Source organism: Macrosteles quadrilineatus, unplaced genomic scaffold (assembly GCF_028750875.1).
Source record: "Macrosteles quadrilineatus isolate MER2022 unplaced genomic scaffold, UCM_ALF_1.0 Scaffold_9__3_contigs__length_116548681, whole genome shotgun sequence".
In the NCBI taxonomy this organism is placed as follows: Eukaryota; Metazoa; Arthropoda; class Insecta; order Hemiptera; family Cicadellidae; genus Macrosteles; species Macrosteles quadrilineatus.
Window position 1 is genome coordinate 109052812 of NW_026542602.1, and position 26581 is coordinate 109079392.

Here is a 26581-nt window from a genome sequence, read left to right on the forward strand (position 1 = left end):
AGTTAATGTAATGGTTTAAACTGCCTGCCAGTTAATCAAACTGTTTTATTTTCTAAACATAATAAACAAGAAAGAATATTGTTCTTGTTTACTTTGGTTATTATATTTACCCAATATAAAATATACCATCTTATAATATGTAATAATAATTATATTAATGTAATATGTAATATCTTACTTAATATATTACTGTGCAAATGTTGCGCTCAATTTCAATCAAAAATTTTACTCGTGTGCTATAATTATCAATCAATCTAGTCATTTATATACTTTCATAACTGAGTGTTAGTTATTGCTAAATATTTTTTTGGGAATTGAAATTCTATAGTTTTGTATGCCTAAGGATTTTATTATTTCACACATTAAATTAAGAAATTATTCATAGTAAATTTTTAATAAATAAATTGACAGAGGAAAATTAGCCCAGGGGAGGTATGACATGTAGAATAGTCAGTCGGTGGCAGGCAATGTGGCTTGCTCGAGCCTAACCTGTGATAGCGATTTTGCAGGACCATTTGGACGTGCCCTCAAGCACAATGGCTTCGGCTTGATCCAGCGAGTCTATATGAGTGTCAGGATCCATCGTGAAAGTCTTTCTGTTGATCAAAACAATTAGAACACTGACAGACAACAAACAAACAATCAGGATGCAATCTGCAGGCTGGAACCCGAGCTGAAACACTGAGCAGGAAGAGGAAAAACTGTGTGAGGAGTGGGGGGAAATGGGGAAAACAGTGAGAAGCGGAGGAATGAGGAAATATATGGCGAGGAGTAGGAAATAAAAACAGAGAGGAGATGAAAAATAGTGGATAGAAACATAAAACTTTGATCTTGGGAACACAAAAACTAAAAAAAAAAACTAAAAATGTTATCCATTATCAAGAGAAGAAAATGTCTAGGTTTAAAAAAGTTTAATTAACTGAATAGTGAATAGTTGTAAATCTTAATATCTTACTTAAAAGCTGTTATTCTTTATTGAAACCAATAATGATAACGTAATATTATAGTCATAAGTATATATACAGGCATTGGTTAAATAATTTATAGGTCCTTTACTGAATCGGTCTACCATAAGTTAATGTTAACCATTTCAAAAACAGCATTTCAGTTTTCAATTTATATGAATTAATAAAAAACTAAAATGTTATTAGAAAGGAGTATTTATGAGCGATAAAATTTAAATGTTATTTTCCAATACAAATCACAGCTTTTTAATTGTACTAAAATGAAACATTTAATTGTTGTAGCAAGAATAATGCAAAGGGAAATTTAATGTTGCAGCTGTTGGTACAACTGAAGGCAATTTCCCCTGGATAGCGGCAAAGTTATTCCCGACAACAAGGTTAGTTGCTATCGGCTAACGAGAACATTTCTTCTCTCTCAATAGTGATCAGTTGATTTATCTGATAAACTTTATCTGTGTTGTAAGGTACCTCTGATTGATTTGTCTGATTTATTTATTTGAACAGTTAGTGAACAATCGTTTAATGTTTAAACTTGTTACATATGGGTAGGCCTACATGAAAATGTGTTATTGAGTTAAATTTACAAATTGAACTGGTAATTTTTTCTTGGTGTTAGCTTTTTTTAGAAATAGTTTGAAATAAAAATGTATTTATAATGTGTCATCTTATTTATTCATCAATATATAAAAAAATTATATTTATTTCCAGGACAACCAAAAGTATAACAATTAAGGAGGACACAGAGAACAAACTAAAACTAAAACTATACAACCAAACCCAATCAAACAAAAATGTGCTAATGGGAAAAGAGAGGAAGATACATACAGACAGTTTTACAACACACCATCAGCCATAGAGTATTTTCATGGGCAGAATCACGTCACAAACCTGTAATTGCGATCTTAGCCGACCATTTGGAGGTTCCGTCAAGTACAGACTGCTTCACTGCCTTCATGTGCCCGATGTGACTCTTCTCCTCCGCACCGAAAATCGCCCTAGCATCAGCACGACAGGTTCACAACACAGCCAACAAGATCTTACACTCATCAAACTCTGTTTTACTGAATGGCAACACCACGTAAAAATATGGTGGTGCCCATTTTATACAAATGCCATTTCATATGTAATAACTACAACTATAAAATAATACTCCATTTGAGGGTGAAGAAAAAAAAGTAAATTACAAAGGTGCACATTATGTTAAAATATTCACTGTCTAATTTCCTTATAAATTAAGGGCGAATTTTCAAAGACATTTTTCCTCAAAGTTTTTTGTATCCAGAAAACTTTAGAAAAATGTAGAGAAATTCTCAAATTTCAGGAACTATGAGTTGAAAACTAAGTCAATTATTACGGCTGTCCATAATTAAAGTGAGTTTCATCTTAATTAAGCACATTTGAGCTTCCATCGAGACGAACAGACCTAGTTAAAGTCTGGCACCGATGTCATGTTCTTTACTTCATACACAACATTCTAGCCAGTGCCCACCCAATTAGCCTCATCATAATGATGATTATCTCATAATAGTAGTCTAAAACAATGGGAGGGGAAATAACTGTTTTGGCCAAGTATGAACAAAGATTATGTTTCTGAGGGGCGGAGCTTGGTGAAGACTTTAATCTATGGATCTATCGCCTTTATTTTATCTTAGTCACATAATTTATTTAACTAAATTTAACTTTTATGTTGTAACCTTTAATGTCAGAGGATGAAAAAAATAAATGGTTAAACTATAGTTCGGCCGCTTAGAAAGCGACCTCCTCCAGCATTGGTTTAGCATTAGCGCGCAGGTCGTTTTCTAAGCGGCCGAACTATAGTTTATTTACGTGGCCCTGATAAAAACCCACGACTTAGAATGACTTTTAACTAAAATCTAGTGTTTCAGTAACTTGTAGACACCCTGCTGTTTGGAATCAAATAAACAGAGGGCAATACAGAAAATCAAGAACTTTGTGAAAATTAACGGCAGAATTGAGTACAAGGTAGCAATCAGTAGAGGACATAAAATATCTCAGGAAAACAGCTGCATTCACAGTAAAAAAGTTCCATAAAACCATAATCATTTGTAAGTTGTATGATAGCAACACAAGGGAAGGAGCTTTGTTCATTTTTAATACTTGGAACATACTTAGGTTCTATGACATCTAAATACAAGGTAAAAAGTTTAATCAAAAACTTTGACGAGACTAAAACTGTGCCATAGGACAAATTAACAGGATGATTAAGCAAAGTTCACACTTCTCAGAATATTGAAGTTGCACTGAATCTATTTTAGAGAGCCTGCAGCAATTGATAAACAAGTAACTGCAGTTCCCACGCCCAACGATCTAAAAAAACAATCATATCACAAGAACTGTTGGGTTTCTTAAATGGCAAGAGTTTCTTTATTTATTATCACATAACAAATATTTTAATTCTGTTTTTTTAAGTCACCCTTTATATTCTGTTTAAATTCCGCTCTGACTGAAAGGAAGAAAGTTTGGGAGGGGTTCAGAGATAGTTACTTTTATTAGATGGTTATTGAGGGTTAATTTTGATCTAAAAATTAGATAAGCGTAAAACCAATATGTACTTTATTTACTGACCCCTTAACCTAAATCCTTGATTATCCATAATTAATTCTTGTGATCTTCCATCAAACATACACGGTATGATGTCCTTATATACAGCTTATTAGCTATTATTTCCCAATGAAATCTGTTAATCCATGCAAAATATGGTTAGGGAAGAAAAAATCCTGGTTACTGAGTGTTTTTTTTCAATGACTCTTTTCAATATTAGTGTTATTGATTCAGTAGAGATTATTTATCATTTAAACTAATTATGACAAGAAGTAAACTTACATATCTGCCAAAAAATATATAGGTAATATTTTCTACTTGAACTGACTTAACTTATTCAATTGTTGGAAAACCAGGCTGGTCTGCTAAAAAATAAATTGCTTGACTCAACACTCTACTCTTTTCTTCGGACACTTATTTTAATCTTAGGTAGTTTGTTACGTAAATAGTTCAATCTATTATGTACACAATTAATTATTAAACACACCTTATCAGCTCAAAGATTTCTGGCTTTTCCCTTTCCCTTTGCTTCATCCTCTCTTTCATCGCTGTTATTATTGTATTTGCTTTGTCTTCTGCTCCATGCTTTGAGCTCTTTTCCGCAGCCCCTGAAACATGTTGTCAGATGGTTAGATCAAAGGCCAGTCTATGAGACAGAGCCACATTTCCAAACACACACACACACACACACACACACACACTTTGGCTGTGGCGTGTTACACTGGTAAATCTAGTTTACTTAGCACCTTATTTAGCCCATATTTACCACATAGAATACATTTTTTGATTATGTGTTCATAGATGTACTTCAACATTTGAAATTAATGAAAAATTCTTTACATAAATCTACAAACTCCAATTAATGTGCTACACAACACTCAATACTACAATACCCACTGCATTTTAAACTCTTCATTAAACTTGCAGGGACTAAAGAAAATGTATTAAACTGAGAAAAAAAAACAAAGGGAAAACAAAGAAGCTGAGACTTTAATAATCAGTATTTAGTGAACGTGTGATTAATAAATATTTCTTTCCTCTCATTCTAAAGGTTTATATACAATGATGTCATTAAATTACTTCTATCTTTATCCATACAATCATCGAAATGAAGCACTTTACCTGTAAGAATTTCAAGTTACAGTATATTAATATAATATAATCATTGTCAAACTAAGGAGGTTTGAATTGAGAGTTTTAAATTAATTTGTATCATAAGGGATACATTATCACAAGCTCTGTTGGTTATTAAATTTAACTAACATGTTACTAAGCACAACTAACTATGGTTATTCTTTGTTAGGCAATGCATTAGAAAAAGTTAAAAACACCATTGCAACATAATCAAGATAAATGACTTCTCTCGGAGACAAGGGATCTGTGCTTCAAACTAAAAATTTATGATAGTCCAACTTCACCTAAACAAATTACAGGATGGGTCAACTAGTTATTAGCTCAGGCAAGATTAAGATATAGATGTGTGTGTGTGTGTGTACAGTATATATTATAAAAGAATTTAAGGTAACAACAACCTGTTTTTCTTGTTAACATTTAGTTGTTCCAATAAAATGCATTAAACAAGGGTTCTTAGTTGTTAATAATGTTTTCAAATACAAAAACTTCATATTTTCTCATCATGTTGTGAGTTCATATCACGAACCTAACTTGTAAGTTCACATTCTTAGTTTGGTTGTTTCGGCAATGCATCGGAAAGGTGTGACATACTATTGCAAAAATACTAATACAAACAAGACAAAGACAATATTTAACCTCCACAATTTAATGTAAGGCACAGGAAAATGATAAGAACCAAAAAATAAGAAATACCAATTACCAAATAAAATGCCAATACCAAATACCAATGATAAGAAATTCCAAATTATCTCGCGATCAATTTTAGATTTTTAAATGAAAGAGGTGCAAGAAATACCCGCTCTGGCTCATCAACTCTCCAAATTCCTCACCATAAGACAACAGTTTATAATAGATCATTTACAGTAACAGCATGTCGCCTTTGGAACTCACTACCATTTACTATCAGGAGTATAGAATCCCGTTCCCAACTGACGGCGGCGCTGAAGGCGTACTATCTCGATCGGATGACCGTGGCTTGGTGGGATGGCGTGCGTTAGGCCTAGGTATGGCAAAGAGTGAATGTGTGTGTGTATGCGTATATTAGGGACAAAGATTTATAACTTAAGTTTTTACTTATTATTTTGTTTATAGTTTTAAAAGTTTTGTAAAAATACATTGTTTAGTATATATTTAGTACATAAGAGGTTAACTGTAAGAAAGGACCATGTGGTCCTAATGTTCGCCTCAATAAAAAAGTATTTTCATTTCATTTTAAGAACGAGTAGTGTGCAAATCTCTTTTGAAAATCTTAAAAGTGAAAAAAAAACAAGAACCTATAATGAAAAGTGTGCAAAACCTTTTTTGAGTTCATTAGGAGTTCCTAAACAGTGATTCACTGAGGAGGACCAATGGTAAATGGAGCTGACTCCAACTCAAGATACAAAGAGCTTTTGTGGCATCAAAGTGCATTGTATTTGGCACTCGAGTTTCACCCTCCGCGCCTTTGTACTCGAGTACCAATACCAACTGTTTGGAATGTGATCGCATCGTTTTCAATTTTAAATATCTTAACCGCATCCTTTTACTCAGAAGTGACTTGGAGCTATATATCTCTCAACACAAAATCTATAAATATACAAAACCAAACATTCTGTCCGTTCAGCATTAATATTTGGGAGATTTTTCTATGTAAAATGGGAATGTTTACACCTCATTTTTTGTGTAAGGGGTTTCCATCCAAACCATTCAATTGGTGCAAGAGGCACAGGCAATAAACTGTATTTTGGTAAAATCGGGTAGAAAAATGTAAAAAATGTCATTGACCCAAAGACTAAATGAAAATAAAATGCCCCTCGCCAGAATTGGCCCATTTCTGTCTAAAAGTACTAACAAATGGTAATTTTTTAACTCTTACTTTATCGAGTGTGAACTTACTCTGTAAACAATCAGCGTTGAGCAGATCTTTACACTTCTCGTGGCACTTAACCATGCATTCAGTGCAGCGCACTCCCTGCCGTGCGATTCCCCAAAGCAGACCCTCACACTCGTAACAGAATGTTGGCGAAGTTGCTGTCCACATGACAAAGTTGTGCGGCGTTGTACTGGAGATCGGGTAGATCAGAGCTTGCAGGGTCTTCTTGTACACGTGCATTTTCTGGGGAACAAACATTTATGTGAGCATACAGTTGTAAATTGTAGTGAGTAGTAACTGCCAACGGTAACAATAATATAAGATTGGTTATAATCAATCTTCTGTGTACGAATTACAAAAAAGTATTCCAAAAGGATGCATTCTCATAAGATCAGGATTTGTTATACAACTGCTAGGTTTAGATGTTTAGATCAGTGAACCAAACCAATTACTTAAGCCTGTGAGCTGTAGCCTAAAATAGTGTCTAGGCTGATGCAGGACGAATGACATTGAGCAAACACTGCTCTCAGAGAATACAGTGTATTAATGATCATTGTAATGATATGCCCAGAGTAAAGCTCAGTCCCCAAGAAACAAAGTAGATCAGGAATAAAAGCTTGGGAAACATGTTTTAACGTGAAAGACATTGGTTGTTTCTATTTAATGAAATGTAAGTGATCAAATGATTTTGAATGATGGATTTTAATATCCTATAGTCGAGACTTAAAATTGATTCATGCCCTTACCCCCCTTTACTCGAGAATTAAAAGCTGTTTGATAGGTACACTATTATTGTGAACACACATTTTCTTTGATTTATACAAAGGTTACCTTGGATCCGAGTGGTGATGGTGCTCATCTTTAAATTGAAAAGTTAAATGTTTGATTTCAATAGTTATAACCCCATTTGTAATTGGCTGTCAATTAATTGTGTCATCTAACCAAACCAATTATGTAGGAACAAGACCAGGAGTTGGACCTGTCTCTTGAGAAAAATGTAAAATATGTCATTGACCCAAAAACTAAATGAAAATAAAATGCCACTAACCAGTTCTTCATCATTCAAAGTTGCTCTTGGAACAGCTGAAGTCAAACCAGCCCCCTTCTGTCTAGTAGCAGCCATTGTCTGAAAAATGAACAGTCATTAGAACATCAATAGTTCCTAACATTCTTTGTAGTTCCAATATAGTTGCACTTAACCAACAGTAGAAACATAATGCAGGTTTGAAAATATCAAACTTGTACAATACCTGTGTATCCATTTGTGATGCTGCTGTAATAATTTGAAATGTACTTGAGTATAAGAAAACCACAGGCACAGGTGATGTAATAAGAAATTTACAAAGAAAACTAAATTGTTGTTCTATTATTTCATGGAATCATTTTGTATATTTTACTTATAGAATATTAAGTTGAAGATAAAATTACTGCAAAAAGTTACGAGTGTCAGACTAAAGTACAAGGCTCAATATATAATTACTTTTCCAATTAATTGTTTAAAGAGAATGAACTATTTTTCGTCTAATTTGTTATCAAGAGCAAAGTCAGATCAGCTATATTGCTCATATTTTTGGAAGACTGTTGATACATTCCATACATGAAATACTAATTCCCAATACGTGATCAATATCTAACACAATATGGTGTGCATCAAAGTGGCCATTGAAGTGATTGGAGTTATCCGCACCCACCAATCAAAGCATTCTCAAAGCGTTATACTCGTACAATCCACCCCCCCCCCTACCATTTAATCCCTATGTTAAACAAATCTATGTTACGAAGCACATGGGATAGCACTATAGAGAGTAAACATTGATATCATTCAAAGGTTTTTTTAAGTGCACTTACTTGAATTTTTATAAATTTTATTAACTTATACTGTATTTTTAAATTTCAAATTTTCACCAATGTTGTTAATTAAAAACAGAGAAAAAGATCGATGTAGCTTTTTCAGATAACAAAACTAATATTTACTCCAGTAATGACACCGAAACACATTCATTGTTCACTCAACTCCTGCTTTTACACAATTTGGCCAAAGAATATTCAATAGAGATAATGGTCATTAAAAAAACCTTGAATGATATCATACTATAAAATTTGTCTAACAAAATCTAAATTATGAATATCAAAAACACTTTTCCATGAGTAAATAGACTCTTGATTTAATCATGAATTTTCTTATTATCTCAGAGTAAGCAAATCGAAAAAAAACTGATTTCCCTCCATTTTCAATCTTCATTCAAAGGGAAGCTGTGGAGAATAGACATCGAACAAACGTAGACTATCTTTATCCAAACTCAATCCCAACCGAATGAAATCATCTGATTAAAGCCCACTACTGGGTGTAATTTATCTAGTTTAGAACCCAGACATAGTAATAGACCGTTATACGTTATCTATTTGAGAAGTGGCACAAATTGACAATGTATACATTTTTTAGTTAGGAAGTGCCCTAAACACAAATCCATTCTTTATCTAGTTCAAACCTTACCAAAATAAAGCTGTGTATATAGGGTAATTTATATAATTTTGAAGTGGCACATAATTATGAAAGACACGTTATATTCCCCTTTTTAAGTAGAATCCAGATTTAGAATGAAAAGGAATTTAGTCAAGTTGAATGTGCAGCTGTAAAAGAACATTTCTAAAAGGCCAACTTGTTATCCATGCCAAGCGAAAAGAGAACCGCATTATTAATGCCAACACATTCGAGTTATACATGAACTAAGACAACAATTTAACTTGTAGCACGTCCTACAAAAGGTTTTTTCAACTAGATATTCTCTTAAACGACCAATCTGGCTTTAGCTAGACCATTCAGAGATGCCTACTTCAGAACTTAAGTAAATGATTCTGCCTATTTCACTGTGGCTAGGCTAGCATTTTGCCTTGATCAGTATGCCTACATTCTGAACCCTTGTCTACAAATTTGATTCATCATTTATTGCTGTAGCACTCTGATGTTTCTTGAGATAAGCAGGACAAGTATTCTTGGTTTAAATATTGTGAATATCAATCCTCGTCTACTGAAAAGACGCTTCATTGTTGTTTGTAAATAAATCTTAGATAAGAATAGGCCTATATATTGAAGACAGATCCAAGAATATTATTTGAATTGCTCAATTCTGCTCGTTTATTTGTAATGTTATTGTGAACCTGTGAATAAATCGTCAGTGGTAATGTTATATTACGTTTAATTTGTTTTTTAATACTTAAAGATAAAACACTTAAATACAAAATTGGAATAATATAAAACTACTCATAGAATAAATTAGTCTACAATCTAGAATTATAGATTTAATTTCCAACATATTTTTCAACAGCTACTAAATCAATTATACAAATTGATACTACAAGCCAATTGTCACACTTGCAAAAGCAATGCTGAAACTATTCTTAAAAAGATAAAAGTGAGAAGAGTGTTTATAAGCATGGAATATAAAATAATAAGAAAACAATTAGAAGGTGATATAAATGGTAATCTGGTAAAGGTTATTGAAGGGCTTGAAATTTTGCATTGCATTCATGCATAAGTAGAAAATACTACTAAAATAGCCAACATTGGAAATAAATCTTATTATAATGATTATTAAATAATTGTTGCTATTGCTTCCAGAACTGACAAAATTTAAAATAATGCGATATATAAGATTTAAAACCTGTACAATTTGGCTTAGTTTCACAAGTAATGTTAGTTTAAATAAAAAGAGAACTTTAACTTAAGCTTTTATGTATAGTCAAACCCAGCTATTTTGGTAACTATTTTCTACTTTATTGTGTAATTGCAAATGCTACCGTACTAGTTTGCTGCACATTCATTCAATAGTACCAACACAAGAAGCACACAATGGTTGAAGAATTGTGAGTGTGTACGGTGTAGAGTATATTTTTGTTAATTATAAAAAGAAACCATATTAATGATTTCCACGTTTGAATATCGGCACGGCGTTTTTGCAATTACATGTTATGCGACAACTTTATCACGGCATCCTTTACTACAAAGCCGCAGCGGGATAAAAGTGGCAACGTCGCATTCCCGGCCTACCGAAACAGCTGTAATAATGTACAGTATAATGGAGCATTGTTACCGTGGCTATAGGCCGGCAGGTGCGTTGCCACACACCAACGCAGCGGCCTCTTGTATTTGGAGGAGGCTGTGGCTTTATCCAATGTTATTAATGATTTTGCTTATTATATACAGTAATAATGTTCTGTAAATCCTGCGTACACAATCATTAATTTACTAGTAAAAATCAGGTACTGAGTAAGCTACAGACATATATTTTAAAATATTAGAATACGTAATTTTTTAGTATTATAACATTTTAATTTGTAGAATAGCTGTATAACATATGTTTTAAATTCTAAACAATGTTTGAAAATAGTATTATAAGCAAAAGTTTGAATATATTGAATACTATGTTTATGGAAGGATAAAATTTCAATAAATTGCAAAAAAAGTCCGATTTTGTATAGCCTTATGCAAAAACTCTATTGTATGGTTAATTTATTTGCAATACTGTAGTGTGTATTCAGGAACAGAAACTCTCTAATGTATTTTCACCATCTCTCCCACTTTGAGGGAAATGTAAGCTTCTTAAAAGATTACTTTTAGAGTGAGCTCTCCCCTCCCCATCAAGGCATCTTAGACTAATTGATTTTTACACAGTTCTTCTCACATTTCTATTTGCTTTTTACTGTTCGGTTTTTTTGTCAAATTCGTCTTTGGCATATCTTGACCACATAAAAGCGGTCTGATAAGAATTTGATGCAATGTCTCCTAATTAAAAATATTTTCTATAGAATCAAATTTCAGTTTTTAAAAGTCAATTTACTTATATATACAATTTCTTTATGCAGCCTACAACTTCAGTTTGTTATGCTAATTGCTTTATCCATGCTTCACAAGGGGATGGGAGATGAGACCACAGAAGAGAAAGGTGTGGCTCTTAACATCTGTTGTTGGAAATAGTTACACGTCCAAGATTCACCGTATTACAGTAAAACACTCAATTTCACTCTTAAGTTTTGACCAAATTATTTTTCTTCTGTTTCAGGTAAAAAGATTTAATCTTTAACCTACATAGTAAGTTTTTTTACTTGGGTGTGGAGTGTTAAAAAATACTCTAAGAACGATTTAATTAAGTAAATTAATTAAGTTGAAGTAAATTAATTAGCATTTAGGGCAAGCAGTAAATGCTTGCCCTCAAAGTGTTCACCCTGAGTGTAACTGAAGTTGTAGTCCGCATAAACAAATTGTATATAAAGTAAATTGACTTTTAAAAACTAAAATTTGATTCAATAGAAATTAGGAAACATTGCATCAAATACTTATCATGCCACTTTTATGTGGTCAAGATATGCCAAAAGCGAATTTGACAAAAAACCGTACAGTAAAAAGCAAATAGAAATGTGATGAGAACTGTGTAAAAATCAATTAGTCTAAGATGCCTTGATGGGGAGGGGAGAGCTTACTCTAAAAATAATCTTTTAAGAAGCTTACATTTCCCTCAAAGTGGGAGAGATGGGGAAAATACATTAGAGAGTTTCTGTTCTTGAATACACACTACAGTATTGCAAATAAATTACTTTATGATAAGCAGATACAAAATCAAGAATAACAATACGAATAACAAGTAGCTATAATTTAAAAGTACCAGGAGACCGAGCTTTGCTCGGATTGAATCAAACATTAAATTTATTAATAGGCTTTTTAGCTAAATTAAGATTTGTATGTACGGTAAAACACAAATGTGTACGATTCAAGCGAAAACATTCTAATACACCTTTAGAAATACGTAGGTTGCAATAAAAGCTACCTGTATCAGCTGTTTTTATAAACTGCAGCTATATAAAGATGTTGACGATAACATGTGCAATTTCAAGGGCCCTAGGGCGGAAACAGGATTTTTCCCAGCCTTGTGACTAGCTCCAATATTTTCCCGTGGCCAAATACCCCATAATAAACCATATTTATAACATTAATTCATTAGTTTTAAGTTTAAGAAGGTAAAAAAAGAAATTTTAATTAGGATTATTTTATACAATTCTGTAATTCTAGAGTGCTAATTCTACGTCTAGCAGTAGATAAACTAAATGTTCAATTTAATTTATGATCATACGTTGAATTATTTCAGTTGAGGAATTAAATTTATCTCACAAAAATAATCTATCTTGAAAATTTTATAATTTATCCATCAAAAATGTTTTGAGTTCTTGCAGCTTAGTAGCCAAGAATCTGACTTTACAGTAAGGAAGTAAATCTTATTGAGGATTTAGTCTGAACTGTGAATTCGGGAAGTGATTTTCATCCCTCTGAAACCAGGTCGAGTAATTTATTCAGCCATTCAACAGCTGATGAAGTGCTTATTACTGCCGGGGCTGGACTGTGGACATACAACTTTTGTAATTGATGTTACTTCCCTTAACACTCAAGAGGGAAGAAATAATTTGATTCATTATTAGTCGTTCACTTGAGCCTTTAAGATTACAACTTTTCATTATTTTTCAAGGAAATTCAGTTTTTATATTCGTGCAATGAGTGTTCATAGAACACTAAGAATGATGATAAGTGGATTGGCATTTAATTAAATAATTTTATTAGTTTATAAGTGTAGTATTTATTTAAAAGTTTAGAATTAAATATTAAAATGTTTTTCATACTATTATTTAGTATTTCTAAAGTATCATACTGTATAAGAGTATATATTGAAGATTTTCAATTACTAGAAAAGTACATTGCATTTTGAGTTGCAAGTAAGTATATTGGATTTGTAAATGCAGGATGTAGCTATTAAACTTTAGCACACAGAGAATGTGTAATTATCAGATTCCGATCAAAGCGAGTAAAATAAATAATTAACACTTAAACCAAACATTCTCAGGGATTTGAGGTTAGTACAAACCTTTGTCAGTGGTAAGTTTATTATTAGTTTGAAAACAATTTAAACTAAAGTATTAGACAGTTTATGAGTTTTATGACGTTGTAACTTCAAATTGTATAATTAATTTCTATATTTATATTAAAGAATCCGAAATTAACTAATGTAGCCAAGCTAAAGAGTTAATACTGTAATAACAACATGAAATCGAATCTATACTTTTCATTCTTTGCTATTCAATTACAGCACAAACAAATAAAAAATATTACGTATTCTTTCTCCGGCAACCAACAGAAATGAAGATTATTTACCTTTACATTACACAAATTACAAAATGACTACATTTATAACTATTTACCATGAGATAAGCAAATATTGAACTCGAAACAATATAAAAGCCATCTAAGGAATAAATAACTACTTCAACAACGAGCAACTATAGAGTAGTCTAGGTTTTACATTACCATTCCAGTGAACAAAACATTCTATTTACTCGAATCAAGTGGTATTTACACCAACATATAAACAAACTGAAAAGTGGTTCACTATTTGTTATGTACAATTGGTTTCTAGATCAGGATTCAGTGGAAATGTATATGAATGAGGACTAGTGTAAATGTATACGTATACATGGAGTGAATGTCAAGCGTGAACCGAGCAATAACATAACGAGCATGCAAGAAACAAGTTGATGCTTGAAAGAAGGGGAGTACCTTGAGCACCTGGAGACCATGGGAACAAAGAAACAATGGATTAGTAACAATACACTGACAATAAACAATAGGATCCAATCCATTGTACTTTCCTAGAACCCTTAAACTCATGTCGGTTAAGATATTAAACAAACATGCAGAGTATGATCAAATGCATATCACACTCTATTGTGTTTTCCTAGGTAAAATTGATAGTATAGCAAGTAACAAATTAAGGTAGAACTAAAAATAATTTCTTTGGTAAATATTAACCTGGTAAGTTTAAAATTATTGAACATACACACAAAAGGAGTCATACACAGTGGAGAACATTTAGAAATGGTTACTTGAGGTTTGATTGGTACATGTAATGGAGAGGGAAATAGTTAAACAACATTTGACTAGAATGAAACTAAGCTTTGCTTAAAAGGAAGTAATTTGATTTTACGGTCAAAAATACAATTTCACCGAAAGTAGGAGCAGTATAGAACTGGGTCATGTTGAAGAGTGCTTAATGACTCTATGTCACAAATGTTGATGTCAAAACACTCCATGGTAACACATGTCACCAGCACTCAGCCTAATCAAGTCACAAACCCAACAAAAAACCTTTCAAATTCGCCAATCCTATTACAGTGATAGTTGTGATGGGTTGAACAAACTTGTAAGTCTCAAATTGAAAGCATTTCTTTCTAGAGGAATGTAGATGCACATTAATAATACAGTTTAGTGTTATTTAATGAACATATTTTTAACTTCATACCCCCAAATGTTTTAGTTCCCATATTTTAAAACTCGATTAAAAAGAAAGAGGGAAGAACTATAAAATAAATAAATAAAATAAATTTTTCAAACCCTGTATTAAGTTCCCATTTCCAAATTTTGAAGCTTAAAAATATTAGATATCAAAAAAAAAAACCTTCAAATTTAAATCTTTTTACAGTTAGAGTTTTAGTTGAAAATCGACAATTTCCATGATTTGATAATTTGGAAATAAGCTAAACATGTTTAAAAATAATATTGTAAACAATAACTTTTTTTAATCGGCAATTTAAAACACGTTGTGAGCGAAATATTTATTTTCACCAAAATATTTTTAATTTCACAACACCTCTAAAAAATTACGATTTTCATATTTTAAGCTTAATCAACCCACATAGGTAAGATATTTAACGTTTGTCTATACTAAATTTTGACAGTGATGGTTTTAACGGTATGCTACAAAAATTTAAAACAGTATATTGGTACTTTAAAAACAAGATTTTTGTAATTTGATGTAACATCAGATTTCAAAATGAAACAATTGAGTTGTGAAACTAGTCATTTGTAATAAACGACCCATCTGTAAACCACGACAAGGCATGTAACCTATTTTGTCATCGTTACTGCGTAGATCACAGAGGAAAAAACTCTTTAATTTTTTTCGGAGAGAGAAAAGAAGACAGACAAAAGACATTGGACACAGAGGACGCAAGGGAACAGTCATCGACAAACGACACACTCAAGACAGGGGCACAAGGACGGTCAAGAAAAATGTCACTTGTAATTCTCGTAGAAAAATTATTTCTTAAGCAAAGCAGTATAACGGACAGTAAGTATTACTGTTGTACTCGAAAGCTATTGATGTTTCAATAATGATTGTTGTACATCAGTTTAAGCTTGATGGAATAATCGGAGTTTAGAGTACTTACCAGCTCAGAGACCAAGGGTATGGATTTCCGCCTGGGTCGAATATCAGGCATACTGTCGATGTTGCTGTAGAACGGATTATCCCCAGGGTGTCTGAAAAAAGACACTTTGTTAGTATCGTTAGATTATTTAATAGAGGAGTTTTTAAATTCATAAAATGTTCTCCTAGTTTGAAAAGTCTCTTCTTTTATTTTCCTGGTGATTTGCAGTTTTTGTACCCATGTCTCTCGGAAAGAAGTCTTGCACTTCCACCAGATTAGTTGGTCTTACGGTTATTGTGGCCAAATTATTGTGTGGATACAAAAAAAGCTTATTCTTATTCCTTTACGGATTAGTAGAATCTTAATCTTCACAGTTTGTACTTAAGAATAATAAGGTTATTGAAATAGTAAAAACGGCATGGTAGCTGTGTGTTAAAGTAGTGCTGTGTTTAAGTGTACAAAACTGAGCTCATCTTATCATTTAAATATCCATATAACTTGTGTCTTCTTTTATTTCCCTTCTTTATAATAGTTTATAAGTTGGTGCCCTCAATGTGGATTAAGAATGTTTTAAACTAGTCCAATTGTCTGGGAAGTCTAAAATATATAATGGACGAAAAATCTTATTCTCTTTAGAACATTGATCATTTAACCTACTTAAATGGTGTATTTAATTGTTTAGTTTGAACATCGGGTTTCATTAACTCATTTGACCCCGACAGCTGATTGAGTCCACTGAGATAACTTAATTCCAGAAACTTGGAACTCGATTGACAACCCCGGCCTACAGAGGTCCATGAAACTCCAATCAACTCCTTTCGTTACTTGAGACATTTTGCAATAAAACTTTACAGAAACTTTTAGCAGACGATTGCAATTGATTAATACATTTAAACTTCCAATTCAGTAGTGGAGCATAATTGTAGCTTTTTTGTAAATCTAATCTGTATTAAAAAGCGTAATTAAAAAAGAACAGTAAGTGTGGTGTTAAGGAACTACATTTAAAAATATATTTCAAATAAACAGTTATTATTAAAATAGATTGATATAAAATTAACAGTTATTGCTCTTTTAGTAGATATAAACTGAATTTAATTATGGTCTGTGTAAAAAAATAACTAGCCTATATTCAATATAGCGTCGTCTCAAAATAAAAATAATCACAGTTTTAGCAGTAAAACTGAATTCGTAAAGAAAAACATGTACGTTACAAAATTTGGACATAAAGCAAATAATTAATTAATGGCAAATCGTTAAAAGCAAATAGTTAATTGGTGAATAGGAAGCATATTTAAAATTCCCAAATCTTAAAATATTTTGCTTTCAGAACAAAACTTTTTTAGTATTAAAATAAATGAATTGCAGGCCCTTTAAACGCAATAACATTGTAAACGCCAACAAATTTCAAGATAAAAAAAAAAATTCTGTTTGAAAATCATGCTATGCTACAGTATTTGCCTTCAATATAACAGGAAAGCTTGCATTTACTTACAGGCAATAGTAAATTATAAATTCCCCAAAACTGAATTTTTAATTTATGCTTTGAAACACACATGCCAATGTGGCAAAAAAATATCCCTAAGGTTGATAAAGATTAATTACCATAATATAACACTGACTAGTTTTTGGTTAGATTTATGTTCTGTTGACCATATTTTAATGGGCTTTCCTGATGTACGAGCCCTCCAACAGAATTCAAACTATACACAATTTGAACGTGGCTGTTAGATTTTATGAGTTACGCTCCATGCAACAACAGTACAACAGTTGCGTGGTATGCTTTTCTTAGTATATTATACAAATACAGTGTATATAACAAAATTAATTTGGAATTATAATGTTGTAGTGGTTACCTTATTAAAAGAAATACGTGGGTACACTAAAACCGTTAGACTGAATAAGTGAACTCCATAGTGTATTGGTGCTGAATTGCGTAACAGTGCCTGAGAATGTTAAAACTGGGTTTAGTTTCATTATATTCACACGTTTTTCTTTTTTTATTTCTCAGAAATGTTTAAACAGAAGTGTTTGCCAAGACTTTACTCTCTCGACTTTTTCAACAGACTGTCCAAACACATTCCAGTCGGTCCGCTCTATATTGGACACATTCCACGAGGATAACGCCTTCCTGCACACGATCGTAATTGTCATTTAATTTAATCCACTTGGTTTTTTTGGTTTTTTTCTCTGAACGTATTATCTAAATTTTTAAAGTAAAATAATACAAAACCGTTCACTAGACATTACACATATTGGTAATAAATAATTAACTCCTATACATAAATGGGACACAACACACAATCGATAGACTATTTATTATTCAGTTGCGTAATCCTTTGCTTCCCAGTCAGTAATTATTCATGGGATTTGCTGATAATTCCCAATGTACACTGTATCCCCGGAGTCATGCATGAAGACACTGTATGAGATATGATCGCCGAGGGAGACCGACGTTCTATGATATACTTGCTTAGATGTGTGTGTGTGTTAGACGTGCTTCCTTTGCTCTGTCTGCTTCATACATCAATTTGTATATCTTGCCGAGTACGATTTGACTATGGTTTATTATATATATATATATATATATATATATATATATATATATATATATTTAGAATAGATACCGGCTGTTTCAAAGATCAGTTTATCTAGGACGTGTATTTGTTAAGAGAAAATAATAAATCAGTGTTATTTATATTATATTTTTTTTTGAATTTACACTAAACCTAGGTTGTAAAAGAATTCTTCAAATTACTTTCCACTGACTTCAATGCATTTTTCATAGCGTTTTTACACTTGTAACAATATTTTTGCTTAAGATACAACAAAGATTATCTTAATTTATGCTTTATTCATTATCTTCAAATTATTAGGCTTTAAATTCACTCGCGTCTCTCAACTGCAGAACATCTAGCGACTTTTGAGCAAAAACCTCATTTTTAATGATCCACCAAATAAAAAAGTCTAACGGTGTAAGATCACAGTATCCTATGGGGGCCAATCAATTTGCAAGAGAATTTCAAACCATAAACAACAATACAAATATATACAAAAAAGTGTAAAAAAATTCTGTAAAAAATCCATTGATTTAGTAGAAAGCATTGTGAACAATGATGATTACAACCTAAGTGTAGTGTTAATTCAGTTTCAATAAATGCAATTGATTTATTATTTGCTTCTTAACAAATACACTTACTCGGTAAACTGATTTTTTAAACACCCAGTATAATGTATTTATGTATTTGTCATAATCTAAATAGCTTCAACTTATAAGTTAAAAAAGAGAGTGCCAAGTAAAAAAAATCTAAAAGATGGTAAGTGGTGATCGATTTCGATTGGACACTCCAATCATCATCAGACCTAATAGGCGAATGCCATGGCGGCGAATGGGTACTCATATAAGTTAACAAAATTTATTTTCTAACAGGCTTAAAGATATGTTTTCGATCGATTGACTCTTACATTAATACTATATCAATAAGTTAAACAATTTTCTTTCGATCCAATTAGTAAATAGACTCACAGCTGAATATTTCAACACGTTAAGCAGGTATACTCACTTAAGTATAAGTTCGCATTATTTGGATATTTTACGATGTAAGGAAGAATATTTACGAGTTCCTATCTATAAGTGTGGAAGGGTTTTAGGTTTACGACAGAGTTAGAGCCTCGCATTCTGTGACTCAGTAGGATATTATAATTGTGTTGTCATCGTCAAAAGCAATATTTTGTTAATACTAAAATTTCTTAACTGCTAATATTTGTCACGTATAAAAATCCACTAAAAAATGTCATCCTTGCCGTTTGAATTGGTCATCTCTGCGTTGTAACAATGTTGCATAATATGATTTTTTTAACAACAAAATCATCACTCTACATAATCCATCCACTTAAGTGATTGGAGTAGTCAAGAGAACTCAAACTTAGGCACAACAGAATAAACTGTCGCTTTTAATTCATAGAAATTATTCAGATGATGATAAAAGTCAAAGCGTACTCGGCAATATATACAAATTTATGTATGAAGGAGCCAAAGCAGAGATACAAGCAGACACGTCTAACACACACACACACACATCACAGCAAGTATATCATAGAACGTCGGTCTCCCTCGGCGATCATATCTCATACAGTGTCTTCATGCATGACTCCGGGGATACAGTGTACATTGGGAATTATCAGCAAATCCCATGAATAATTACTGACTGGGAAGCAAAGGATTACGCAACTGAATAATAAATGGTCTATCGATTGTATGTTGTGTCCCATTTATGTATAGGAGTTAATTATTTATTTCCAATACATGTAATGTCTAGCAATCGGTTTCTTACTATAACAATTCATATAATACATTCTAAAAATAAATACCCCCGCCGCAGCAAACCTGCCATCTAAGCGAATTTCCATTTGGCCGAATTTATTTTCAATTGATCTATTTAAATAACATTATTAGGTTTAACGAGTACCTAGGTTTGCTGCTACAAGGAAACTAATAAAGTAGTGTGTTTTTAGTAAAATATTGATAGCTTACTATAAAATAAATAAATTTGCCAAGTTTGATCAAAATATATCCATAAACAAGCAAACTACAACATTTTACAATATTCTCCGTAAGAATAACATGGGAATTTCAAATTTACCATTTTTTTTAGTTTTCTCCGTAACCAATAACCGTACAAAAACACTTTGATATACTGAATTGTTTGTTTTTTTAAGCTCTTTAAGAAGGTTTAGAGAAAAATTGGGAAATTTTGTGTTTTGAGGGTCAAAAGGGAGAAAAACCAATTTTTACCCCATAAAACCCCCCATAAAACCCTGTTCCCATGGTCCGATCATGCTGGATCGCGAACTCATTCAAGTTTATCCCGCTTTACACCTTCAAACCAAATTTCATCAAAATCGGATAAAAATTACTCAAGTTATCGTGTTCACGGACACATATATATATATATAAATCTATATATATATATATATATATATATATATACATATATAAAAATTTGAACGAATGGTGTTTTTGGCCTCTGGGGACATTAAAATGAAAAAGTAAATCGGTCCCGGGCCTAAGTCTTACCATGAGACCTACGGTAATAGCTACTTCCCTATAGGGAAATTCGCTTAAAACGAAAAAACGAAGTGGATTAAATTAAAGGACAATTACGATTGTGTGCAGGAAGGCGTTATCCTCGTGGAATGTGTCCAATATAGAGCGGACCGACTGGAATGTGTTTGGACAGTCTGTTGAAAAAGTCGAGAGGGTACAGTCTTGGCAAATACTTCTGTTTAAACATTTCTGAGAAAGAAAAAAAGAAAATCCTGTGAATATAATGAAACTAAACCCAGTGTTTGCATTCTCAGGCACTGTAACGCAATTCAGCACCAGCCGTGTATTGCGGTTATTGTATAACTCAGAATTGAAGGAGTTCACTTTTTTACAATATGTGCCCAAGCGTTTTATTTCAATATACCAAAATAAATACTCAAAAAATTGGAATTCCAAATAAACGCAATTTAGTGCTATCCTTGAACGTGTTGAATTTTCAAGATCTTAAATTTATACTACATTTGTTTTTCGATTACTTGTTAAATTTTCCTTCGGTATAAAAACTACACACGGTCTCAAACTATCGTTAACCTATAACCCTTTGAGGCAGAAACTTGGAAATATTCATCCTTACATAGTAAAATATCTAAAGACGAATATTTACACGTAATATCTGCTCAACATTGAATGTATCGTGTGACGATCCTGGATTATCCTGAGTGATGATGAAAATCTAAAGTGGCTTATTCTAAGCGATCTATATAATATCATAATTCGTTACTGTTTCACGTCGTGGTTATGAATTACGATCAATCGACATGAACTTAATAGTTGTGCGATGCAATGGATTTATTACACTACTAGCAGAGTACCCGTCCTTCGTAAGGGATTGGCATATAAGTATAAAATTCTATACTATAGTATTACACATCTACCATAGCCATAATATTCTACCACTTCACCTTAACAATAGAGAAAAATAAATTGTAAAAGATTCGCAAAATATCACAAATGATTCATGAAATAAAAAACATAAAAGTAACTGTAAACAATCCTACTTTGACCGTTCTCATTGCATATCATTGTTTTTGTTGTTGCTTAGTTCAAAAAAGCTGTTTCATAAATGCAAAAAGAGAAATAGTGTTGCACCCTGTCGGTAAATCTTATAACTTTTAATGCTTTTCCATGTCATAGAACCAACTTTTTAAGTTGAAACAGCTGACTAAATTCTTTAATTCCCTTGAAATATGAATACTCATAAGGTTAACATGGGGAACCACAGAGCCACTGGGGCGGAGCCCGAAAGGATTTTTGAGATAAGAATATGCCTATATGTTAATCGGGAATGTTAGCTATAATCATGCCAAATTTCAGCCCAATCCGTCCAGTAGTTAATGCGTGATTGAACTTCAAACAAACAAACAAACAAACAAACACACAAACTTTCACATCTATATACAGGGTGTTCATTTGAAAACTTTCCATATCTGTTGTGTGCAAAGGTAAGGCTTTTAACACTTGTTTGTTCTCATTTACCCCTAATTTGGACATGCCAAATCCAATAAAATTATTTTCAATTTTGAAAAATGCCCCAAAAGGGCCCAATTTGGGGGGTAGGGGTGCTTTTTGAGAAATTTTCAAATGTAAACATGGGTTGTGTGATACATCAATTTAAAGGTCTAATCACCCCGATCATTTTGGTACAAAAAAAGTTTAATTATCTTTAACTGTATTTACAGGGTGGGTCAAAACGTTTTAAAAAAGGACTTTGAAGTTAAGTACCGTATTACCCTAACTACTGAACGGAACAGCGCCAAATTTCTTTCCAAGCTTATTCTTGAGCTACTCTTTAAGATAACTTGTAGTTAGGGCATTTTCCAAGTTATTTTCTAATTTTTAAAAAATCCCAAATTTTAAGAATAAAAGAAAGCTGAAAACTCAAAATTCTTAAATAGCAAGGTATAACAAATTTCATACCACGTGAACGGTCCTTTTTTAACAAACATTTTACGTATTTAAGTTTTCTTTCTATCTCTTACCGTTTAAAAATTGCAGTAGAAAAACATAATTTTCTATGGTAAAATTGTAACTAGTTTTCTAATAAAACAGCCAAAATTCGTCAATAGGCACATTAAATGGTGCAATAACTGAAGGAAACAATTCATAATTATTTTTAGGCAGATAGGCAAACAAGTCATTACGTTTTACTTTGTGAAAAACAAGTTTTATAGCTGATGAGAAAAACCCAAGCGTGGGCCGCTTTCTGTAGTACCATTGACTAGTCAATGGTAGTATTAATTTCAAAAGTACCATTTCCTGTCGTACCTAATCAAATATGGTGTAAACTTAAAAAAATAGACTTTATTTTACTTATTGGTCATAACAAAAGTGTTCCAGGATAACTGCGAAGTGTTTAACAATAGATATCCAGGTAAGACCTTGAGTCATATGGCTGTAAATGATTTAGTTAGGAAGTTTTCTGAAACTGGCTCAGTTACCAATGAGAAAAGAACAGGATGAGGGGTCCAAGATGAATTCTGACACACGTAAAAGTAGTCGATCAATTTGTTATGAATCCTACTACATCGTTGAACAAAGTGCAATGTGTTTTATTAGAAAACTAGTTACAATTTTACCATAGAAAATTATGTTTTTCTACTGCAATTTTTAAACGGTAAGAGATAGAAAGAAAACTTAAATACGTAAAATGTTTGTTAAAAAAGGACCTTTCACGTGGTATGATATTTGTTATACCTTGCTATTTAAGAATTTTGAGTTTTCAGCTTTCTTTTATTCTTAAAATTTGGGATTTTTTTAAAATTAGAAAATAACTTAGAAAATGCCCTTACTACAAGTTATCTTAAAGGGTAGCTCAAGAATAAGCTTGGAAAAAAATATGGCGCTGTTCCGTTCAGTAGTTAGGGTAATACGGTACTTAACTTCTAAGTCCTTTTTTAAAACGTTTTGACCCACCCTGTAAATACGGTTAAAGATAATTAAATTTTTTTTGCACCAAAATGATTGGGGTGATTAGACCTTTAAATTGATGTATCACACAACCCATGTTTACATTTGAAAATTTCTCAAAAAGCACCCCTACCCCCCGAATTGGGCCCTTTTGGGGCATTTTTCAAAATTGAAAATAATTTTATTGGATTTGGCATGTCCAAATTAGGGGGAAATGAGAACAAACAAATGTTAAAAGCCTTACCTTTGCACACAACAGATATGGAAAGTTTTCAAATGAACACCCTATATAATTCCGTAAGTCAAATTTTTGTAAAGAAATTGTGAGTGACTGGATGGCCGTAGAAGGATGGGAGGGGTCTTATTTTAAAGGTCTTGACGTGAATTTTGAGGGAAAACTATTCATTTTTCTTATTTTTTTACGATAAATTCGCAACAGAATAAAACTTTTCCCATTAAAACAACATGGGGTTTAATTTGTTTACATCTTTTGAAATTAAAACAGCTGTGCCACAGATTTGAAAACAGTGATCAATACACGCATTTGGTTTACTTTTAGCCAGTCAACTATGAAATGTATACTATAATAAAAGTGAAATATTGAAGATTAGTCGGAAAAACGTCTGCATTCTTTGTTTATATTTAAATCATATACTCAAGTTTCATTTTTTCATGCTTTTACGTTATTGTCAAGTTAAAGGAATAAACTAAATAGAATAAATATTCTGTATAAATAATCAAAGAGTCGAAATTAAATCTAACTTCTGTTTTGTTTTTATTTTTAAATCATATGTTCAAGTTTATTTTAAATGATGTTGTTTTCTTTATATTTCTACACATTTTAAGGTTAAGGTTGTGTAAATATATACAACTAAAATAACCTATAAATGTTATTGGTTCTAAAATGGTGTATTTGCATTCCTTCGTTAGCTGAAATTCTATTAGAAAATCCATTTGCACAAATTTACAAAAGAGTTTCGGAAGAAATGGTTGTACAAGGTGACAGTGGATTAGAACTTAGGTTTGTAGACAGGATAAATATGGATCGTCGTAGGTATAATAAGCCTACTGCAGATGAAATTGCAGGCGTCTTCAATTCATCTGAAGGCGAACCTCCAATGAATTTTTAAAATTCCAAACAGGGAAGATTTTATTTATCCTCATTAACCACAAGACCAAAGCTACCTTAGTAAACCAGTATTTATTCACAAACAAAGATATGTTTGCTGCCTTTTCATGTTAAACCACTGGAGTGATTCAAAATATTTATTGAAAATGACATCAACAAAAGCAAACAAAGAAGAACAACAAACTGGTTTTTACACAAACGATATGGTGTAGGGATGCCTATTCTGACACATAGATAATGTTATTCTGAGTTTGTTTAAATACCGGTATTGCAAAAAGTTGTTTTACATTTGAGCTTTTTAGGGACTTATGTCCCTACAAGCCACTAGTTTATAATATTAGTAAGATAAGATGTAAGGACCAACATTAATCTCAAAGTCACTAAAACAACTTATTTTTACACATCATTTATGAAATCACAAGGATTATAATTAATGTCCTTGGATTATACAAGTAATAAGTATTATATGATTGCAATATCTAGTTAGACATAATATGGATAAAACAGCTGACGTCATTATTTGCTAGAAGCTCAACAAAGGGGAGTCAACAACCGTTGGCCCGTTTTCGCTTATCAGATTTTCTGTTTGATGTGAAAATAGTAAACAAACCCTGTTGCTTATCCCAACGTTATATTAAACTCAGTGAACCGAGTGTAACATTGACTTAAACAGTAGGACTTGTATTAGTTACCTATATTGGTGCTGGATATAGCTGAGTGCTGGATATAGTTATCGTTATAGAGTCAATAAATAATAAGAAGGAATCAATCATGAGAAAGGTCACTGTTCAATTAAAAATTAACTGTAACTGATCATAGGGATTTTATAATCGACCTGGAAAAATTAATTGCTAATCTTAATCAGTAACAAAGCTAAACTTTATTCTGCATTCGGATGCAAGTTTTACAGGGTCGGCTTTGTTTATTACAAATTGATTGAACTACAAGGCATATTGTACCAGCATCAGCACTTTTACAAACACAAGACATCAAGTATAGTTTCATGTATGAAGAAACTTCATTATTTACTAGAGTTTAACTATTTTAGTTGCATTATAATTTGGAAGGACTTTTGTATTTTACATAAATACATTCTACCGACTAGAATTTGTTGTAAAGTAATATTGAAAGTAATAAATGGATCTATTCAAAATTAAAGTTTTAATTTCCTTTAAAAGATACCAGTCACTCTTACTGGTAAAGTGGCAGGAAAAATACGTTGTAAAGAGAAGTATTAATCGTTTTGAAAGTTCATTGGGACGAAGACAGCTCAGTTTTAGCACTTTCTAAAGACAGAAGACTATTTAAGTCCCCTAACATTTAAACAGCTTCAGTTAATCGTAAAACAAAGCCGCTTTACCCGAATACCATCAAAAGACGTTGTCTGGGTGATGAACGATGAGGGCGAAGGAGTTTTGATGAATGGAGATGTTTTATTTGAAGTGAAGATGCTTTAACAGAAAAGCATGAAATTAGATTATTAATTATGCTGACGTTGGAACTTGTCTAACACCATTCAGGATGTATGATGAATGACAAGATATGTGATAATATTTAACAATTATTATGAGACAAAAACTATACCTATCACAGGTGGAGTCTTTGGCTGCGTTAAGAGTTTCAACATCGTTTCGTTCAGTTAAGTTTTACAGTATAATCGGAGTTCGTAAGTTGGCTCCAAT

At 32.1% G+C, this 26581-nt stretch overlaps 1 protein-coding gene across 3 annotated transcripts in view; it reads right to left on the reverse strand.

Moving 5' to 3' along the window:
* The window catches only part of LOC129002218 (protein unc-13 homolog B-like), a 125203-nt gene that overhangs the window by 40434 nt on the left and 58188 nt on the right, over window positions 1–26581 (reverse strand). For 2 of the 3 annotated variants that reach the window (XM_054429866.1, XM_054429864.1), the window contains exons 3-7: window positions 15781–15871; window positions 7562–7639; window positions 6537–6756; window positions 4015–4135; window positions 490–596 (exon numbers count right to left, since the gene is read on the reverse strand). In XM_054429866.1, coding sequence (XP_054285841.1) covers window positions 490–596; window positions 4015–4135; window positions 6537–6756; window positions 7562–7639; window positions 15781–15871 — 617 coding nt within the window. Of the gene's footprint in view, window positions 1–489; window positions 597–1853; window positions 1961–4014; window positions 4136–6536; window positions 6757–7561; window positions 7640–15780; window positions 15872–26581 lie in introns of all 3 variants that reach the window. The other variant, XM_054429865.1, reaches the window with a different exon arrangement.